This window comes from Lygodium microphyllum, chromosome 6 (genome assembly GCF_053477565.2).
Source record: "Lygodium microphyllum isolate KBCC chromosome 6, Lygodium_microphyllum_v1.1.10, whole genome shotgun sequence".
Lineage (NCBI taxonomy): Eukaryota > Viridiplantae > Streptophyta > Polypodiopsida > Schizaeales > Lygodiaceae > Lygodium > Lygodium microphyllum.
The window spans coordinates 24,982,892-24,997,088 of record NC_141140.1 but is presented as its reverse complement, the minus strand read 5'-3'; the positions used below and the strand labels follow the sequence as shown (position 1 = coordinate 24,997,088).

The 14,197-nt window shown below is 38.7% G+C and overlaps 1 protein-coding gene across 1 annotated transcript; it reads right to left on the bottom strand.

Moving 5' to 3' along the window:
• Positions 1 to 1,090: 1,090 nt before the first annotated feature.
• On the bottom strand, positions 1,091 to 8,529 carry LOC148034387 (uncharacterized). Its single transcript, XM_087679333.1, has one exon. The coding sequence runs from the start codon at positions 8,331 to 8,333 to the stop codon at positions 6,234 to 6,236; it is 2,100 nt and encodes a 699-aa protein (XP_087535459.1). The 5' UTR covers positions 8,334 to 8,529; the 3' UTR covers positions 1,091 to 6,233.
• Between the last annotated feature and the right edge of the window lie 5,668 nt (positions 8,530 to 14,197).

The window sequence follows — 14,197 nt, the reverse complement described above, 5'->3', positions numbered from 1 at the left end:
TTCAGTTAGAATTTCAAGAGAGCAAAAGGATGAGAAATAGAGCTTCATTTGGGAGTCTAGACATCAAAGACTTGAATATAATGTGTGAGAATTGACCTTACTTCCATGCAAACTGTAATTAGGAGAGTGACTTTTAGCTTAGGTTTTCCAAAAGTGTAGAACACCTTTCTTCATAGCATCATGATTAAATCACCAAAACAATATTAATCTTTATGTTTAATCATGGATGTATACTATACTTTTTATTCCAAAAGGGAGAATAGGCTAATTCTTAAAGCAAAATTACCATTTATGATATAACAAATTCCAAAAGTTTGAGGACATTACCTAAGATGACCAATGTGTGCTATCTCCTCCACACGGCATCATCCTTGGCATTCAAAATGGTATACAACTTGTAAAGTTTGATCCTTGGAAGCTTCCTATACCATACATTCTTGAAGAGAAGCAAGATTCATGGCAAAAAATGAGGTTGAAGGGCTGAAGGTTCCATGGAGATCTTACACATGAAGAAAAATAATCTTTTTCTAAAAGGTAACCACAGTTTATTCTTCTTCTAAGTCTAGTTAACCTCTATTTCACCAAGTTACCTTCAAAATAGCTTGTAATGGATGCACGACCTATCATTTTAGCCACGGTTTGGCTCAATCTCTCCAAGATCTTTGTCAAAGATCCAAGATTAGTCTGTGCTTTTAGTAGAACTCCTGCAAGTACCTACCATGTGGCTCTTGTACATGCTGTCTAAGTAAAACTCCTATAAGTACCTGCCATGCAACTCCTATACTATGTGCTGCCCAAGATTTAATGGCAGAAAATTATAGAATATATATTTGAAATGAGAAAATTAAATGGATCAAAAGCCTATACTTTGATACCACTTGTCAAGAAGAGAACTAAGAGGTGAGAGAAAGAAGAGATGAGAGAGAAAAGAGTAACTATGAGAGAGAAATACTATAAAGTTAGGAAAGAAAAGAGAGAAGCCATAGAAGTTGTGAACAAGAAGGTGAGGTAAGAGACAATAAATGTATTAATTATTCAAATATGTGAAAATCTACATGTCTCACCCCTTTCATACCTATGTCAATGTGACAAGGTATTATTAATAATTCCACACTAAAATGTATCTTCTTCCTAGCTTCTTACATTGCATAGGTTGAAAAAATGTCTAATTTGGTATTGCATGTGATTGCACACTACTTAAAAAGAGGCAATAAAGTATCATAGATATACTATGACAATATATAAAATAGCCTCAACCTAGAAACTATGAGACAAATCTTGACTCGTAATCATACATCGTGCCATGCTCATTAGTGATTTGTTTTTCTCTCGATTACATCATTATGCTATGGTGTACGCATAATTGTGAATTGGTGTTTTACTACATGATCAGTCAGATATGCATTAAATTATTTAGATATATGATCTCCCTTGATCTAAATGAAGAGTGTCTACTTTACATCTTGATAATTAGATAACAGACATATATATACCCATGCATGCTTGGAATAATCATTAATGAAAGTCACAAAATGTAGATAGTTTCCAAAAGATGTTGTTTACATTGGACATAAACATCACTATATACAAGTTGTAGTTTGCAAGTAGCTCTCACTAAACCATCTTTTGGAAATGAAGCACGTTACATTTTACCAAATATGTAGACTTTACAAATGTGTTTTCCAAGGGCCTTAAGAGTAGATAATGAAGATACCATATAAAATTTTTGCATGTATGTAACAAATTAGCAAAATTGTTGTGCTGCATACTAAATGCCCATTTTATGTCCTACATAACATTTGCAGATATTGACTTAAAAGGAGAGGTATTTGAACAACAATATTAGCCTCTTTCTTCTTAGCATCTTTTGTAACCAATTTAGAATAAACCTTAATTGTATGATCATTTCTCTTACAAGACCTAAAAAATATCTAGCTCAATTTTTACTTCTCATCCTTATTAGCCTTCTTTGTCTAAGCAATATTTCCAATTTTTTACTTATTAATAGAAAATAAATCTTTTTCTTTTCCTTTCTAACTAGCCACAAAACCTCTGTCTGCAACATGTATAATTGACATATTTTGCCTAGATTATTATTTTTGTAGCAAAACAAAAGCCAACTTATCCAATGACAAAGAATTCAAATTGCCTTTCATCTTCAAACAAAGTATAGATGCAAAACTTTGTTAATAATTAGGAAGATCATTGATGAGAAAATTTTTTACAAGTGAATTGTTTGGCAAAATCTCATATGCAGCAATCAATTGCTTTGTAAGATCTTTGATCTTTGTTTAAAAAATTTCCATGGAGTCACCTTCATCCATATGGTCACTCTCTAATTGTTTATATAGATAACCAACACATGCCTCATTTTTACCTTGTGCAAGCATGCAACATTATCCCAAGCATCCTTAGCTAGCTTATATGAGTGAATATGTGGGATAATGGTACATTTTAATAGACAATGTGTAATCAAAGCATGAGCCTTTGCATCTGTGACATCCCAATGAATCCACTTAGAAGTAGGTGTTGGTGCTTCTCTAGCATTAACTAGAGCATAACTCAAACTTGTATCATCTTCAACAATACCTACTTTTATTGCTTGTATTGCACTTACAGCTTTTAAAACAGGATTAGGAGATTACAAGGACTATTACTTGCACAAGTATTGTCAAAAATTTTACATAAAGGGAAGACTAGACTATGCAATGCTTGAACTAGTACAAATGGAGGTCAAAATGAGGCCCAATAAAAAATTTTTGATGATGCTTGTTATATCTTGTCCCAATAAAAGGAAATCAAGTAGAGGGTATTGACAACGTTTTCCAAGAGATTGAAGCCCTCTTTGATACCAATTATTGGATTTAGGATTGCAAAAATGTAAGTACATAGCTTGGAGAAGAAGAAGCTTGAGATAGCACAACTTAAAGTGTATTGAGACATATCAATAGAGAAGATTTACAAGACTAAGTATGCCCTAAAAGTGAATACGTATATATATAAGGCCATGAAAAAAATCCTACTAAAAAGGAAAAAAGATATCCATGTGATCCTAAGTGTGTTCACTTTCTTACATTTAAGCATTATCTCATATAAAAGAATATTTTTACTAAGTCTTTTTCTTAATCTAATATGATAATCTACATATTTACTAACATGTCCTCGTATTGTATCTCATACTTTACCATTTTACTAGGACATTGTATAATAGTCCCATATATTTTAATACAAATATGAAACTCATATGTGTATTAATGCAATCTAGATTCTATTGTTGGGCGTAACCCAATTTGTATGTGAATTAAGATTAGGTACAAGAAGCTCTTACAACCTTCCATATGCTAACATGTTTGCTAGAGCAATGCGTATTACAAAGTAAAAAAAAACTTTAAATGTAAAGAAGGATGAAGAATGGTCAAGTTAAATAAGGTTATTGGGTTCAATATCAATGATGTTGAATGTACTTGTGAGTGATTCCAATGGTTGCCATTCCATAGTTATTGATAGGAACATCACGAAGTTCTCAAAGCTAGCCTTAAATCTCATAGCAACAACAACAATGCAAATAAAATATGGTTAATTATAAACCTCATTGGAAGATCAATTCTATTACCTTGCAATGAGGTGGAAAATATTGTTGCATAGAAGGTGCAAGGTGAATATTCTTTATATAGTAGATGTGTTCAATGCCTTTTATATTGTAACTTAGAGCCTAAATTCTATCATTTTCAATAAAATTACACACTTTTCTCTTTCCATTTTCTAATTTTGTGAGAAAATTTACAAGAGGGAATCATAGTTATCCAATCATCACAGAGCTTATGTGCTATTGGATACCACACATTATCCTCTCTTATATTGTAGCATGTACACACACCTGCCTAAAAAAAGCTAGGTAGAAACACGGGTAGAAAGTTTAGTGTATTGAAAAGAAACATGATTTGAATAAGTACAGGTGATTTAAAAATGAGATTGGATTGGAGATGTGATGCCAAAACTATTCTGTTATGAGATGAATGCACACAAAAGGGTTCAAGCAACAAAATATTGAAAAATCAATTAGATTAAGGCAAAATTTCTTTAGTTTTCAAACTTTGAATGTGATTAAAAACATCTTCTATCTACCCAAGAATCAAATTCAATTTGTATGATGAAGTTAGTCTCCAAACCTTCTTCACATACATTGTCCAAGAGAAGCTAGAATCATAGGGAAACCTCTTTTTGCTATAGTCAGTTACCTTTTGGATCCATTTATTAAACATAATTTTAAAACCAACGCTTCACTTTGATATGAGTAATTGTTTTCTGAATCAAACTAAACTTTTAGAATTAAAAAGGATCATCCTTGCTTTAAAACATAAGAACCCTAGTTATTTCTAATAAGGGTTTCTTACACCCATAGGGCTCCAACTACTATTGTAGACCTCGACTCATCATGATCCCTAAAATAAGGGTAATAGGGTTCCAAAAGATGATCCCCGTCTTGGTTCCTTTATCCAAATAACACAAGAGAGCTGTGAATTTTCAAAGTAATGACCTTAACTATTATCAAAAGATTCTTTAATACCTATCTAGATTAAAAAACTTATCATCCTAGTCAAGCTCTTTTAGTTTGACAAGATGGATTTTGGATCCCTTGATCCAATGTCCAATTATGTTAGCCCAGGACTAGTTATAGTTCAATCCAAGAAGGTAAGGGTGGAAGCATGGTTAGGTGGTACCAAAATTCCACTATTTTGGTGGCTCATGAAATGTTATTTTAATGCTCAAAAATTGCAAACGAAAGTCCAAGAAAGAAAACCAAATATTTGAAAAGTAATTAAATATGATAAAAGTTTTGAAAAGTACTAAGAATATTTATGAGCAATGCATCCACTATACATAAAATAGCTAATATCAATTACTAAAAGCAGTGTCAATGACAATGCTTTTTGGTGCCACCTAACCGTGCTTTCACCCACTGTAAGAAAAGGTTTATTATGGTGAGGCCAATTGAGTGTGGATTAGAGAGACATAACTAGCTCACTTCACAATGGATTTTCACAATCTGATCGATGAAAACTATAAAGCTCATCTCTCAACCTACATGTCTGCCTAGGACTAGAACTTTCCAAGTATAAAATTAAGATCATACTTGTGTGATTGAAGAAAAACTAGATAACTATATGTGAGTGGGGCTTAGGAACTTAAGATGCTCAATTCTTGTCAGACCCAAAGCCTATTGGCTTCCTACAAAATGATTCATAAGAACATGTTGACATTCCAACCAAGAGACTTAAGGTTAAACAACATATCCAGTCAAAAAATGAAATTAAAGGCATTTTGTCAAAGGTTTTAAATCATAAATTCAATCATATGACAATTTACCCTACTCCACAATGTCACCTATATTCAAATATCATGTTACATATCAACAGTTTGTTTCATGCAAAGTCTTATATACTAAACCCACAGTTGTAGATTTTAATATCTTTCTTGTAATCCCAAGTCCCCTTCCATGTAAAGAAATGGACTACTACAAGCAAAAGCTTTATTTTTATGAGCATGCATGCATGCATGTAGTGGTGGTTGGGGAGTTGTTATTTGTGTGGTTTTGGGGGGGGGGGGTGTGGATTTGGGTGTACACATATATGTGTGCATGTTAGTATGTGCAAAGGAAATCCTTGTAGATGGGAAATTTCTTTAAGTGAAGAAGTTTAATACTCTATGAATAGGGGCTCATACAATATGTGTGTGCATGTGAGTATTTGCATAGGAAATTCCTTCTAGATGGGAAATTTCTTTGAGTGAACAAGTTTGAGAATCTATGAATTTGACAAAACAACTCTGGAAATAAGAATGTATACCTTTACATTTGTGATACATAAGCACGTGCATGCACCCAACACAACCAAACATACATAAGCACGTACATGCACCCAAAACAACCAAACATTGTAGAGAAACTAATTCTTTTCCTTTGAGTTTGCATTCAATTGTGAAATAAGAATATGTGAGTTAACAAGTAGTCTCCATCTTTCGAATAGTCTATCGTTTGTGCTTGATGGTATATGATAGCCGTAAGACAACTTTGTTCAATATCCTTGAACTCCCTAACTACACTTAATAGAAATTGTTTACTTTGCCCAATCAAATGGGTTTTAATGAGGCATCCAATACCAAAGGTTGGCTTTGCCAATCACATATGAAATGTGGTTTAATGGGATGATGGAGGTGTTATTTTCAAGAGTGGGTCAAGGATGCTCTATCCAAGCTCGAATTGAACCATGAAGGGGAGAAAGATTGGAAGAATGCGACCAGTTTAATTCATGCCAAAGTTGTTGACCTTTCCCTAAAAAATATAGACCCTGTTCAACTTTTTCGAGTTCGCCATGGTGTAATGTTTTATGGATTTCATGATTCAAAGCCATGGGAAAGTTTTGCAAACAAGTTGCTAGCATGTTAGCAATGATGTCTCCTAGTTCAGAGGTGGAAGGATCTAAATGCTTCAAACTTTCTATGAGTTTTAAGAGGATGTGAGCAGCAACTTGCTCACTCGTAAGGCGTGCTTGAGTGGTCAGTGATGCACCAAGGATGTCTTTGGCAATCACTTCAAGGTGGAAAATGGCAGAGCCTTTCTTGGGAATGCTTGTAAGGTCGACATGGAGCCACTTTAATTGAGATTCGAGGCGGGCCCAAACAACTTGCATGGCTCCTTCCCATGGCTTCTTGGGGACAGAATAGTGTTTATCAACAAGAGCTACCATGTCAAGGGCTTGAGTGAAGGCATCTATAGCCTCTTGGGACTTGGAGCACGAGGAGGCACTTTCACATTCTAAAGCAGTCATCAAAGCAAGTAGTGTAACAATAGCCAAGCTCCAGCTGAGAGTGTTTAGGTCATCTTGCGTGCCTCGATATGCTCCAAGGGTGAGTGCCACACCCTTTGAGTAATTCCCAATCTCGTCACATCTATGCTTTAGAAGCTTGACTAGGGTAGACATTTCACACATCTTACCCCTATCTATAAAACGACTGATGTCAGCCAAGGGTTTGGTAATGTCCCATATCTTGAGGGGGTCTTCCCCGTGAAGGCATACGATCCATTGGATTTGCCGAGGATTCTTATGGTGCTGACGTTGGGGGTACAAATGGGAGATGCACGAAAATGCCATACAAGTAGACTTGCTTACCTGGACCAGGAGGCCTTCCACCCACATGAAGGCATCACAGAGTCTCTCCTTCCATAGCTGGGCGAGCTTCCTGATGCGCCTTCTCTTGGGGTCCGTCGGGAAGATGGCGACAGGCTTGAACTTGAAGTCCACAATCACCTGCTGCCAGAATGGCTCCACAGACATAGAGCTCTGGCTCGAGTACAGAACGGCCCTACAGCCCCGCATCACAGAGGGGACGAGGCAGAGCAGGACGGCGGCGAGCTGCAGGACCAGAATTGGGAAAGTGGTCCACCCGTAGACGGAGCTCGTCTGCATCGAGCTGGGCCTGCGACGATCGAGAGCGCCTGAGCGGGCGATGGCGGAGAGGAGGGCGAGCAGGGAGGCGGCGGCAATGGCGGCGGCGGGGGCGGCGACGGGGGACCGGGCGGCGACGAATTGGAGGTCGGCGGTCAGGGCGGTCATCCAGGAAGCGCGGGCCTGGTCGGCGAGGGAGGTCCACGGGTGGTCGTTCTGCGACGAGTCCGATGATGATGCTACTGCTGCTGCATCTGATGATGATGGCGATGACGGTGCAGGTACTGGTTCTGATGATGATGATAGCCGCCTGCTGTGCAGTATGTCTTTCACATCCGACTCCATAGCCGGGACTGCGAGCGCGAGCGTGCAGAGGAGCAGGAAGAGGAGGGCCGTGGAGACGAGGACGACGACGTGCTCGGGGACGAAGGAGGAGATGACGCCGCTGTGGATCTGCATGGCGACGTTGACGAGGAGGGTGGCGACCAGGAGGGCGAGGGCGGCGACGTTGGAGGGGAGCTCCCCGTGCAGCTTCTTCATGGAGCCCAGAGAAGGCATGGCCGCCGCCATGACGGCGCACACCAGCGCCGCCCCGCTCAGCTTCGACAGCTGGTCCACGGGGCTGGGCATGGGCGTCGTCAGGTCGTTGGGCAGCTTCGTCGCCACGGCCAGCACCGACAGCGTCCCGGCGTTCAGGCTCAGTAAATCCCCGCACGGGAACCACCACTTGCGCCCCCTCACCCCCTGCCATACATGGTGGCCTCCCATCAGCGTCAGAACCCCTGACGCTACTGCTATGTATATGCCTATCTCCACCACTGACTGATTGGATGCATCGTTGGCTGCTGAAGAAGAAGAAGGAGGTGAACACGAGCACGTTGAAGCCATTGCACTATTCGATGCGGCTGTGTTGTTGCATTTGGTCGTGAGATCACCCCCTCCACCAACATCCCCGTTTGTTATTGCCCTTTGACATTAGCACCCTTAGGGCCCTAGCTTTCCTTCTCATATACCTATGTTACATCCACAAAATCATGCATCCACCTTGTGATGAAACACTTGCATCTCACTTTCCTCAAGGAGTCCTTGTCTCTCTTTATTCTTTTCCATGAGAGGCTTGCAGTTCACTTTCCCAAATAGTCCTTGTCTCTCTTTGTTCTTTTTATCTTTTACTAAGATGAAATAAAATCCACACCACTCACAGTAGTCCAAGTGTCACCACCATTTGTTGACCCCTATTGTTAAACAATAGTAGTTTCGAGGAAATTTTGGGCGTGTACTCCCTTTATAGTTGCTGGAATCACCAAGCAAGGCCCATATAATATAGAATATGGCAAAGGATGTGCTTGAATTTGCTAAGCCCATGTGAAGTGGAATTTGGCAAAGGATGTGTGTGAATGACTAAGCAAAGCCCATCTAATATGGAATTTTGCAAAGTGCAAGATTCCATCTTGTGTGGCAATGTGCTATTAAACCATGTCATTGTCACACTCAACTTGTTAACACTTTATCATGTTTCTCTTAATCAATTTCTAATGTTCTATGTGTCTCAAGGCCTCTCTCATATCAATCAAAAGCATTTCATCCTTACACTTCGTTTCAAGAATTAGAACTAAAAAAGATTCAAATGCATTTTAAGGACTTGTTTTAACTTTGTAGGTTTTGCTTAACATTAAAAAGTCCTACTTTTATACAATAATTGGAAAAAATGTCATAAGCCATAGTTCCTAAACATGACCAACTAAATATATATCACTCACATACAAGCTTTATCTAGTATTGAGTCTAACTTTGCTATGTCAAATACATGTGTTAGTAGTATCCATACAACAATCGTTAAGAGTTTCCAAACATGAGCAACTATTCATATTCTTTAAGAAAAAGTATTCTTAGCTTCTATAAACCATTTTAGGCTAGCCAAATCCAAGTTCAAGTAAAACCCTTAGGAAGGTTCATAAAGAAACCTAGCCTCTAAAGAAGCTCTCATATTAGGTGATACCAAAGATCATTCAGGTTGTTGACCAATGTGTATTTACACAAGTTTACTTTAGTTTGTTCTTGTGTTAGTTTTCATTGCTTGATGCTTGTGCCTTTATGGCCAAATGTATAAATTGATTATGCACATTTTATGATTGGATGTGTTGTCAATAAGTGGAAGTTAATCCATTCTTTTTCAAGGCAATGCTCTCATCTAATCTCTTTTGTTAAAAACACACACACTCCCCAAGATAAAAATTAGGGGCAAATTTTAGGCCAAATGGATTTTTTTTGGAGTGTTTTTTTGCAACATAACAAAATATTTTTGGGTTCATTCAAAGAATAACCCTTTTGTATAGGAACCTAAACATAATTAAGACATCCATGATCCTATCTACCTTATAGGCATGTAAGTTGCTTTTCCTGTCTCTCCATGAAGTGGTGCAAACTCTCTAAGAGTAACCATTGCCTAAACTTTATGTTTCTCCTAACAAGGCTTTTCAAGCATGTCCATGAGAGAGAGAGAGAGAGAGAGAGAGAGAGAGAGAGAGAGAGAGAGAGAGAGAGAGAGAGAGAGAGAGAGAGAGAGAGTGTGTGTGTGTGTGTGTGTGTGTGTGTGTGTGTGTGAGGTATCAATGTCATATGACACAAAAGTGTAATACATAGTCTATGTTATGGTTTGTTTCATATCTATGTAAGAGTACTAACTCCAAAATAAAACAAATTCTAAAACACCAAAATTTCTTAATATCATAATATACAACAATTAGAAAAAGTGGTTGGTATGCTCATGGTGTAGTGAAAGTGATGGTGAGAGAAAGAGAGAGAGAGAATGAGATAATGAGATGGAGAATGAACCACACACTTGTATTTCTAATCACTTGCTTACACACTTACATTGGAATAGATGAGAGCACACATATATATACAATGAAGGTGTGGGTATGGTAGGTTCTCTTAGTGAAGTATCATCCACATGTTCTAGATCCATCTTATCTAGTTCTCCTAAATATCTAGATATTGTCTTCCTAGATATTCTCTAAGTAAATGTGCTCATATGAACATGTTCTTAGAGAATATCTAGATATTTAGGGGAACTAGATAAGATGGATCTAGAACATGTGGATGATACTTCACTAAGAGAACCTACCATATCCACACCTTCTTTGTATATATATGTGTACTCACACCTATTCCAATGCAAGAGTGTAAGCAAGTGTGCAATACAAGTGTTGAGTCATTCTCCATCTCTCTCTCTCTCTCTCTCTCTCTCTCTCTCTCTCTCTCTCTCTCTCTCTCTCTCTCTCTCTACAGGTTCTTCAAACTTCATAATAGCTACACTACTTTATTACTTTTTTGGCAAGTTTGAACAAATACCTATTTTGTTTTTTTTTCTTATAGTGGCATTATCACTAGTCTTGTAACAATAAAACCACTTTTTGTGGCAATTTAGATCCTCTATAGAAAATTCAATTTCCCCTCAATGATAAAGATTAGGAAGAAATAGTTTTAGGAAAATGTGACTAACATAAGATAGTGGTTGGAAAAAAATAGAATGGGTCAAAACAAGCTAGGAAGTGTATATTTCTGTGTCCCTCTTTGAGATTTTTAAAAGATGAAATCAACAAATTTTAGTGTTTCTAGTTAAGAACCTTGCTAGATTTATTTTATCAGACTAAAAATTTTATGAAAAATAATATGATAGGTATGACATGAATTTCCATTAATAGATTTGCAATTAAATAAAAGATATTAACATTTTCAATAGCTTCAAAAAAAGGCTGTTGAGTACTACTTTAACCAATTTTCGTGCACTTTTGAAATCCAATTTTCCTAGATAATGAATTTCCACTCTAGACTTGTTGTGAATCTGTAATACTACTACTATCTAATAATCGGTAAAGCCCCATTCAATTTTGGTATCATATGCACATGCTATTTTTAATATAGTCAAATAAAACCTAAGCCACTTAAGTGGCTTGTAGCCACTCTTGTAGCAAATTACATGACTATATAGGTGAGCACGAGCTCAACTGCCAAGACCCATGGATCGCTTATTGTTCAAGCATTTCAAGCGAGCACTAATGGCTACCTCTCACATAGCTGACGCACCAGATCTCTCTCTACAAATGTAGTGAGCTTACCTTGATACCCGATTGAGTTGCTTTCTCTCTCAAACACTCTGATAGCTCCACAATTCTTGATGCAAGCTCAAGCATTCTCAAACCTCCACCTCCAAGCTCCATCCTCCATAGCCGCACATGAGACAATATAAGAGGAGAGAAGAGGAGAGAAGAAGAAGGGAAGAGATGGTGGAGAGCTTCACCTCCTTGATCCCTCACCCTCACACCCTCACACACTCACTTCCTCACACTCTCACAGTCCCTCCCTCAAGTATACACAAGCAAGCAAAGAGAAGAGAAGGAGAGAAGAAGATGAGTCCACTTTGCCACACACCAAAGAATGAGCTCTCATTCATCTTTTGAACTTTATATACAAAGCCCTAAATCCCATTTTGGCGGTCATCCCCTTTTTACATGGCTGGCCATAGCCTAGGCCCTTTTTTCTATTGTCCTCCTATCTTCCTAGCTTCCTTCCTATCGCCCATCTACCTTTACAATTTGCATAGGTGAGAGCCCGACAGTCTTAAAATAAATCATGGTGTACCTTGCGCTCTTTTACAAAAGTATTGACCTGTGCTTTTTCTTGTGTGCCTTTCTCCTTGACTTCGGACTTTTCTACACTTCTTGTGTTTCCATATTTCCTTGGCGCGTCTTTATCTTCCGTTTCACTTTTGCCTTGGCCTTATCTTCTGCTTTAGATTTTCTCGATTTTCCACCTTGTTCATTTGAGGGTTAAAATTACCCCCCTCCCAGACAAGTACCAGTTCCATGGCACTTGCTGGTGGTGAGGGGGACAGTGGTGCTGGGTGGCCAAGGGCTCCTGGAGGTTGTGGACATACCGTGTTGGGGGTGTGTTGGAGGGATTTATGGGTATGGAGGGATTTTTGGAAATGTTAGAGGGATTTATGGAATTGAAATGCCCTTGAGTTGGGTAGGGGCCTTGGTATTGGAGGGATTTTTGGACCTGTTAGAGGGATTTATGGAACAAAAAGGCCCTGGCATTGGATATGATTTGTGGTATTGGAGGGAGATTGAGAGGCGGGTCTATATTTGAAATTGAAAATGATGCTAGATGGATCCATCATTTGCCTCTCTGTGGTGACTAAGTTCGCCTATGTTTTTCCTAATGACCTTCTTCATTCAGTTTCTGATGGGGCTGGTGCATCTACCCCTTGGTTGGTTGTGCTTTGCCTGATGGCACTTGGCATAGGATGGGGAGGGCATTGCATGGATGATGGGATCTTTGAAGCTAGTGGTGGAGCCTTTGGTTGTACCTGAAAAAAAAAAAGGAAGGTGCATTACCATTGGGTGTGTGTCACTGTCATGTGGTGCATGGTGCGCATGCTAGTGGAATGGAGCTTAGGGTGACAGGTCTAACCACAAGCGAGTGTTACCTCCCTGGGTGTGTCATGCCCTTGATGTGACCTAGACATGAAGTGGGGGGTTAAAATGAGGCTAGGGAGTTAGGGATGGAGCCAGTCGACAGAGCCAGTCGATCGAAGCTACCAGATGTACCCAACTTGAGGACCCCTAATTGCAGTAGCTGTGGTCGATGTGCAACTTACAGTGGCTAGTGTGATAGACTTTTCTTTTATTTTTCTTTTTTATTTTAAAAAAATAAACATAATAATATAAAGTTACATAGTCATGATAGGAGTTTAATCTTCATCGTCGGAGTGAGGTGAAGACTCGGGGAAGTTACTATATGTATATCCTCTACATCACCTGCATTCAAGGCCTATTTATAAATATCCTTATCTGTGAAACTTTTTTGAATAAAACATAATCCTTTTCTATTCAATCTATAAATAAACCCCTTATATTACACCCTTTTGTATGTTAAAAATGCAAAATTTTGTATTTTAAAAATACATTTTTTTGAACCCACGTGATGTACACATATATTCATGAGTAACTTACCCAAGGGTGAAGAAGGAGGCTTGATAGATTTACTAAGGAATTCGCGGCTTTGGAGATACCCCTTGAGGTTTAGGTGGACGTGAAGGGTGGTGATGGAGAGGAATGGATGATTGCAACAGCAGGTGAAGCGGCTATCATTCATGTCCTCTAGCAGAGCTAAGCAAAATGAAGGCAATAGGGTGGCTTGCATCATTAGTCAAGCCATAGTGCAACTATTTATAGTGTTAGGATCAAAATGGAGTATGGGAAGTCTGCACTCTTGTGGGGTGGGAACTTGCCTAAGGAGTATCCTAAGCAATCTAAGATAATTACAAGTAGTAATGAAGGCGTGGTCAGGGCATGAGGAGAATGTGTTAGTGAATTGGATTAGAGTATCGTACAGGTTTTCCAATGTAAAGATGAGGGCATCCTTATATGTAGTACAATGAGGGTTATAAATTATAGGGAAATCATAGCGGTCGTGGACACTAGGGTCAAAATTCACTCTGACCCTTCAAGGTTAGGGCATAAAGGTCTGATGTAAAGACGAGGGCATCCTTATATGTAGTACAATGAGGGTTATAGATTACAGGGAAATCATAGCGGTCGTGGACACTAGGGTCAAAATTCACTCTGACCCTTCGAGGGTAGGGCATAAAGTTTGGGTCATTCCTCTCGAAAGGTTGAGTGTTGCAAAAAGCCATCCAAGTGTCTAGGTTGGTGTTGCAGACCCTTCTTCTCCATGTAGGTTGG